This window comes from Octodon degus, unplaced genomic scaffold, assembly GCF_000260255.1.
Source record: "Octodon degus isolate 3935 unplaced genomic scaffold, OctDeg1.0 scaffold00186, whole genome shotgun sequence".
Classification (NCBI taxonomy): Eukaryota; Metazoa; Chordata; class Mammalia; order Rodentia; family Octodontidae; genus Octodon; species Octodon degus.
The window spans coordinates 50,290-59,037 of NW_004524762.1; the positions used below are offsets into that span (position 1 = coordinate 50,290).

Sequence of the window (8,748 nt, forward strand, 5' to 3'; positions counted from 1 at the left end):
CAGATGTCCCCACCCCTTCTGTGTGCTTCTCTTCCTCAACAAGCAGGATCTGCTGGCTGAGAAATTCCTTGCTGGGAAGTCCAAGATCGAGGAGCACTTTCCAGAATTTGCTCACTACACTACTCCTGAGGCTGCTGCTCCTGAGCCCGGAGAGGACCCCCGCGCCACCCGGGCCAAGTACTTCATCCGTGACAAGTTTCTGAACATCGTCAATGCTGTAGGCGGTGAGGACCGCCACTGCTACCCTCAGTTCACCTGTGCTATGGACAGCGAGAACATCCGGGGAGTGTTCAGCGAGTGCGCCAGGCTGCTCCAGGGCACCCGTGGTGTAAGCAGCTGCTTTTAGGAGGGAACTGTGCTCCAATTATGGTGTAAGCTCAATTCATTTTTGCAAAATTGAATGTTATTTGTACATTGTGTCCCTGTACTTGATACATGTTGATTCCTCTCTTTTTAAATCACATTCCTGTCACTTATTTTCTAGCCCTTTTCCCTTCTTGGTTACACAGGTTGGTTTTCATTTTACCCATCTTCTGATATTTTTTCCATTGTCTTCCCTCCTTCCTTCCTTCCTTCCTTCCTTCCTTCCTTCCTTCCTTCCTTCCTTCCTCCCTCCCTCCCTCCCTCCCTTCCTTCCTTTCTTCCTTCCTTTTTTTCTTTCTTCTTTGCTTCCTTCCTATTCACGCTCCCCTCACTATTTTCCTTTGAATCATTTCTTTCTTTTCCATTTTGTCCATTGTACATTTATGGATGTCTTTATCTCTTAAGCATGTCACATTAGATAATATGTTTTCTATACATGTGTCTCTGATTTCTTTCACTGGTTGTATGAGCCCCAGGTGACTTACAAATAAATATCTCAATTTTAATTTACTCTATGGCTGAGTCATTCTCCATTATTTTGAAAATAAGAAACATAAAACTTTTTTAAGCATTCATTGGTTAGGGGGCATTTGGTTTGCTTCAAGAGTAAGCTTTCAGAGACTGTCGCTGTGTACATGGCTTTTTACATATTGCTGGCATATAATGTTATAATTCTTCTGGGAGATACAGAAAACAGGAGTACATTCAATCAATTTGAAGGGATAGAAGAAAGATATTATTGAAAGGTGTTGTAGCAGTGTCCAAAAGAAAAACAATGGAATACAGGACGTATAACGTATAGCATTGTTGTATAATAGGAACCCAAGGTGCTAAATACAAAGGAATGCAGAAAATGTGTCTATACATGTTCTGGTTTGTGTCTACTTGTCCCCGTAAGGTCTCATGAAGTTATGGGGAAGACTTCTGGAGTTTGTGATTAATTGCTGATCCAGTGCTGGGATTATGTTTGTGAGTACTGCTGTGATTATGCATATGAATGGGGCAGATAGCCTGAGTGTAACATCAGGGATAGAGACATGCTTTATTCAGCAATTGTTGCTGGTGCTCCTTCCTTTTACTCTTGTTGTTTTGCTATTTTCTGCCACCATGAACTGCTTCCCTCTGGCATATGCCAGTCTGCCTTACAACCAGCTCAGTGTGGACAGAAACCTTCTCAAACTGTGAACTAACTAAACCTTTCCTTCCTTTATCCTGAGGGGTGGGTATTTGGTCCCAGCAGAAGGAGAAAAGTAACCAAGATAACACACTAAGGTCCAAAAGAACCAAACTGTAGGCCTGAATTGCATGTCAATGGCACCTACCAGTCCAACCCTGTCCCTGATGCCATGATGATGTCTCACACAAGTTTGATTCATGGATTTGCACTGGAAAGGCCTAAGGTCCTTTGTGGAATCTAGAAATTATGTTCCATCAGGATGAATGATTTGGGTTATCAGGGTGTGATATCTGCACTGGAGATAGGACGTGACACTCAAAGTAAGAACCACAGGCCTGGCAAATGGCATCACAGCCTATGTCATTAAAGCCAGGTCCCAAGCTCCTTAGATACTAAGAGCAGCTGAATAAGTAGAAGAATGTCTGCTCTCTAATCTCCTCTAGCAGAGGAGACTGTGCATTGTCTACCTCTGGAGGCAAGAAGCAATGCTCACAGTTAACATTAGAGCTCCCACAAATGAAAGTATTTTAGTTTTAATTCATCAGTCTGTGAAATTCAAACAACCTCAGCCATTCTCAGTGACAAGAAGGACCAAGGATTCTTTCACAATGAGAAGAACTCCGCTCAAATTAGAAATGACAGCCTGGATCCATCCTTTCCTACAAATAACTGTTGTAGAAATGATAGGTGAGCCAGGGCACATCATGTCAGCCATATGTCCTTACTACATGCCCCACTTTGCACCTGAGTGCACATCAGCTCTGCGGGTGCACATGTCATCCTGCAGGTGCACTGCATGTAGATCCGTGTTGTGCATACGTCTTGCATTGCTCTAACATTCTGATACCTGAAGCATGTATAATTCCAAATAATATCAAGCCAATTAAATCTACACCCAGACATATAATGATCATGATCCCAGAAATTCAGTGAAGAACAGAATACTAAAAGCTGATAGTAAAAAGAAACTGACCACATTTAAAGGAAAACCCATCAGAATAATGAGATTTCTCAACAAACTATCATGTCAAACATAGCATGGAGCAAGGTATTTCAAGTCCTACAAGAAAACATAATTCAACCCAAACTGGTACACCCTGCGAAACTCTCTTTTAAGTTTAATGGAGAAATAAAATACTTCCATTACAAAGAACAGCTAAAGAATCCATGATGACCAAACTAATCCTATTCAGGGTACTAAGACACATTCTAGAAAGGGATCAAGGGGCTGGGGAGATGGCTCAGTGGAATAAGTGCTTCCCTGGCAAGCGCAAGGGCCTGAGTTCTAATCCCTGGTTCTGAAAAAAAAAAAAAGAAAGGGATCAAGATGAACAAAATTCTAAGACTGACAACATAAAGAACCCAATAATCAGTGCAAAGAAATACAGGAGAACAGTAGATAACCAACAGCTGGAAAATAACATGACAAACATAAACCAACACATATTAATTATAATCACCAACATAAATGGACTCCATTCACCAAAAGAAATAGGTTGGCAGAGTGGATGAAGAAATAAAATCCAACAATATACAGTATACAAGAAACACATTTAATCCATAAAGAGATAAGTAGTCTGAAAGTTAAAGGATGGAGCACAATATTACCTGACCCAGGAACTAAGAATAAAGCATGCATACCTATTCTCTTCACAGGCAATCTGAGCTTCAAACCAAGAATGATCAAATGAAAGGAAGAAGGTCACTACATTCTGGTTAGGGGAAAACTTCAAGAGAAAGTGATATCAGTAAAAAATATGTATGCCCATAATATTGGAGTACTTAACTATACAAGACAAATTTTAGTGACATGAAAAATCTAACAACCAATATCACAATCTTAACAGGAGACCTTAAAACCCCTTATCTCAAAAAAGTATGTCAAGTGACAAAAAATTAGCAAAGATATAGCAAAACTGAGCCAAAACCTTTGAAAAACTGAACTTAGTGGACATCTCAATGCACATTCTTTTCATCTGCACATGAGATGTTCTCTAAAGTAGACCACATGCTAGTCCACAGGTCATATTATTATCTGAGCACCGTGCAGTGAAACTGAAAATTAATAGCAAAAGAAACAAGCAACCCATATATATATATTAATTTCTTCTTAAACCCATTGTTTGCTGAGGAGGTTGTTATTTACCTTCTATATATATATAGAAGGTAAATAACAACCTCCTCAGCAAACAATGGGCTTAAGAAGAAATTAAAAAATATCTACAATGAAAATTCAATCACAACTAACCAGAATTTGAGGGATGCAAAGAAGGCAGTTCTCAGAGGGTAATTTATAGCAGTGAACCACACATTAGGAAAACAGAATGAGAACATATAAATACCCTAATGTTCACTTCAAGCTTTTAGAAAAAGAAGAGCAAGTCAATCCCAAAACCCAAAGATCAAGAAATTATATAGACTACAGCAGAAATTAATGTCATTGAGAAAAGAAAACAGTACAAAGAATTAATCAACAAAGAGCTGGTTCTTTGAAAGATTAAATAAAATTGATAAACCCCTAGCCAACCTCATCAAAAAGAGGAAAGAAAAAAATTCAAATTCAAACAATAAGGAATGAAAAAGGAAAAATTACTCCAGATCTTGTGGAAATTCAGAGGCTCATAATAGCTATATTGAAAATCTTTATTCTCCTGAGCACATACATAGAAGACATAGACAGATTCCTAGAGAGGTACAAATTACCAAAACTCAATCAAGAAGATATAAAAACTTTCAATAACTCAAGACCAGCCAATGAAATTGAAAATGTAATAAAAAACTACCTAATGAAAGCCCAGCCAATTTAATACCAATAAGCCTCAAAATCTTCAATGAAATGTAAAAGAAAGCAATACTCACAATATCAGTCCTGGAGGCAAATATTATACTGATACAAATACCACAGAAAAATTCAACAAAAAAGAAAATTGCAGACCAATATGTTTTATGAACATCGATGCAAAAATCCTCAATGATATACTAGTAAATAGAGTACAGTAAATCATCAAGGATGTTATACACCACAACCAGATATGATTCATCCAGGGATGCAAGGATGATTCAGTGTACAAAAACCTATAATTGTAATACACTATTTCAATAGAGCAAAAACCACATGATGATATCATTAGTTGCAGAAAAGGATTTTGACAAAATCCAACACTCATTTAATGCCAGAGCCCTACAGAAAACTGAAATAGATGCCCTCTACCTTAATCTGATTAAAGCCATCTATGAGAAATCAACTGCCACCATAATTCTAAAATTAGAATAACTGAAAGCTTTTACCTAAAATTAGGTGCAAGACAAGGATGTCAACTATAATCACTCCTATTCAAGTTCTGGAAACATTATCTAGAGCCATTAGATAAGAGATAGAAATAAAAGGAATTAGAATAGGTAAGGAAGAATTTGAACTAACAATATTCACAGATGACACAATCCCCTACATGGTAGACTGAAAAAACTCCAACAAGAAGCTCCTAGAATTAATAAACAAATTCATTAGTATAGAAGGATACAAAGTCAACACCCAGAAATGAACTAATTGGATATGTAATTTCTCACTAAGAGAGAAATTAGAGAAATGGTAACTTTCACAAGAGCAAAAACAAGTTAAAAAAAAAACTTAGGAACTTAGGAATTAACTTACCAAAGGAAGTAAAAGTCTCTACAATGAAAATTAAAACACTCTGAAAAAAGCTTGAAAGGATTTCAGAAAATGGAAAGCTATTAATTGCTACTAGATAGAAAGAACCAACATTGTGAAAATAGACATAGTCACAAAATTGCTATACAAATTTTATGCCATCCCTATCAAAATACCATCAACATACTTCACAGCTTTAGAGTAAACATTCCTCAAATATATTCGGTACCAGAAAAGACCTAGAATAGCAAAGGCAATCCTGGGAAATAAAGGCAACACAATCCCTGACTTGAAATTATACCACAACACAACTGTGATAAAATCAGCATGATACTGGGAAAAAGAAAACAACACAGACCTAAGAATTAGTGGAACAGATTAGAAGATGTAGACACAACTATACAAACAATCAGCCATCTTATCTTTGATAAAAGGTACGAAAGATTTGTTATTAGTTTTTATGTTGGTATTATGTCCCCTAGAAGAAAGCCTCTTTAACAAAAGGTGCTGGAAAAACTGGCTCTCCACATCTGAAAATTAAAACTAGACCTGGGTGTATGTATCGTCATGCTCTAAGCTAAAGTCAAAATTGATTAAAAAGCTCAACACCAAAAGAAACACTAAATCTACTGGAAAGAAAGCATGTTGAAATCTTGAAGACAGGGGTACACAGAGAGTTCATGAACAAAAACCAAACAGCATGTGATATACTTCAAAGAATCCACAACTGGGATCTCACCTTCTACAGGTCAACAGAAATCACCAAAAGACTGAAAAGAGAAACCAAACATTGGGAAAATATCTTAACCAACAATCATGCAGACCAATGTTTTCAATCATATAAAAAAATTATGTCACAAAAATTAAAGACCAAATCCAAAAAGGGCATATATGATGAATACACACTTCTTAGAGGAAAAAATACAAGTGGCAAATAAATACATGAGAAAATGTTTCACAGCACTGGCCACTCAAGAAAAACAAATTAAAAGAACATTGATACATCATCTCACCCCAGAAAGAATGGCTGACATAAAGAAAGCAATGAATAAAAAATACTGGAGAGGCTGTGGGGAAAAAGAAAGCCTTCGCCACTGTTGTTGGAAGTGTAGACTGGTACATTAACTATGGAAATCAGGGTGGAGACTCCTCAAAAAACTAGGACTCGAAATCCCATTCAATCTAGCTATTCCCTTTGTGGATATTTCCCCAAGCGAATTGAAAACATCATACCATAGTGATATATATGTACTGATGATTCTAGCAGCACAATTTCTTATAGCCAAATTTTGGCAACAACCAAAGTTCCCATCACCTGAGGAATGGATGATGAAGATGTGGTATTTTCATAAAATGGATTATTACTCTGCTATAGAAAGACAAACGTTAGGACTTTATAGGAAAGTGGCTACAACTATTTCATTCATAATTGAAATAAATCAGTCCCATATGTATAAATACCATATTGTCTCTCTAGTGTAAGTACCTGAAAGAACAAATAAAACCTGAAATCTATGTTTATATTAAAACAGAAAGAAAGTGAACTTGAGCAATGAACAATCCAGATGAGAAAAATGAGAAAATATAGGAAACACGAAGGGGAAAAAATCATGTGAGTGTATATAGAGGCTAGCTGATATGATTGTGCAAATAATTTCCATCAATTTTTTAAAAAATAGCAGTTAACGTTCAGAATTTTCAAGCTGATTAAGACTGTAGGCAGATAACTGTGATCTAAGCAACTACGTGGAGGACAAGATGTGTAATAAAAATACCATGGTTGAATACTGCTCATCTTGGTCTTCTAAATGTATACTGTTTAAATTTCTTATTAATTATTCTTATACTTTCTTTAAAATAAAAATTAAAAGCAAACTATAAAAGACAAAAATAAATAAGGTTTATTGAAAGGATTAATATTCAATCATTTGTCCATACTTACACTACTATATCTGTTATTCTGATCAACAGATTTCAAGATAAATATAGATAATATAATAATAATTGTTAATTAGCTATTCCTGTTTTGAAAATCTGTAACATAGGTATTATGGTATGTTACCCTGCTTCTGGCTTTGTTTCTGTTATTTGTTTTTACTCTTCAAAATAAAATAAAAGTAAAAATAAAAAAATATTCTAATACTGTTTAAATCTGGCAAAAAGACAGACCTGAAGATCAATAGAACAGATTAGAAAATATAGATATACCTACAAACACACTCAGCAATCCTATCTTTTACAAAGGAACTGAACATGTTCACTGCAAGAAAGACAGCGTCTTTGAAAAATGGTGCTGGGAAAGCTGGTTCTCCACATGCTGAAAACAGAAAGTAGACCTGGGTCTATCACAATGCATTAAGCTAAATTCCAAAGGGATTAAAGATTTAAACACTAAAACAAAAGCAGTAGACCACTTTGTGGCAACCAAAAGTCTAACAATGAGATCATAAGAAATTTATTTTAGTCACTTGTAAAGTTTTTGCTTTTGTTATTTAAAGAGAAAAATCTCTAAAGACAATAATACCAAAGGTCAATTAACACTCAGGACATTTTCTTTCTTTCTTTCTTTCTTTCTTTCTTTCTTTCTTTCTTTCTTTCTTTCTTTCTTTCTTTCTTTCTTTCTTTTTTGTCTTTTCTCCCATCCCATTTACTCTTCCCTTTGAAAATGTTGTTGTCCATTTTCTAGAAGCTATGGTACATTTTGGCTCATATTAATCTATAACTTCTTAGAGCACAAAGATAATACAGTATTCACACATGCAAGGCTGGTTTATCCCCTTGCAAGTGATTTTCTTTCTTTTTCTTTTTTTCCATAATTTTTATTGAGAAACAAATACTAATGAGACAGTTTCAAATCAAAATGGTAGGACAGTTTCAATATCTAACACATTGCATACTCTCTTCCTAGTGGCTATTTGCTGTACAATATGCAGACATGATATCCTATTTACAAACACTATTAGAACAAATCCATCTATTCATTAAGAGAATGTAATTATATATCTATCCTAATCATTTTGAATACACAGATACAAAATGGACATTCATCTGTATCCCCTTTTTTGTTTAGTTCCATCATTTGAATATTATAGATGTGTTAACTCAGCAAAATATTCTAAAAGAGTCCACTAGTCCATAATAGCATTGGGTCTGCTGCTTCACTGGCAATGTCAGAAATTGTTGACCTGAATCCCCTAAGCTCAACATAACACCATGGCTTTACTTTTTATACTTCGTCTTTGTACTTTTCTGCTGGGTAGCTAAGACAAAGGTAAAGCTGGACCTATGCAACAAGAGTTGTAGCTTTTGGATCTCATAAAATCAGTCAAATCCCCTCAGGATTTATTGTGAGACCTTGTACCTCAGATTGTAGAACCTTTGTCAGTGTCAGCCATGTGGATGAGTCACGACCATTGCTTGGCCAATATACTCTCTGTGAAAACCTGAGAGAATGTTTTCTCTCCATGTGACTCTCCTTAGGCACACTCTACATCATCGATCACTTTCCTCTTTGGCCCCATAATCTCCTTGATCAGATAATTTGGGACACTACTGAGTT

At 35.8% G+C, this 8,748-nt stretch overlaps 1 protein-coding gene and 1 pseudogene across 1 annotated transcript in view; one reads left to right on the plus strand and one right to left on the minus strand.

Annotated features, from left to right (window-relative positions):
- The window catches only part of LOC105743915 (guanine nucleotide-binding protein G(s) subunit alpha-like), a 3,584-nt gene extending 3,189 nt beyond the window's left edge, over nt 1-395 (plus strand). Inside the window, exon 2 of the mRNA XM_012517519.2 lies at nt 4-395. Within this exon, the coding sequence (XP_012372973.1) occupies nt 4-346 (343 nt within the window). The 3' untranslated portion in view covers nt 347-395. The remainder of the gene's footprint in view (nt 1-3) is intronic.
- A 6,476-nt stretch (nt 396-6,871) lies between these two features.
- The window catches only part of LOC101564551, an 11,319-nt pseudogene continuing 9,442 nt past the window's right edge, over nt 6,872-8,748 (minus strand).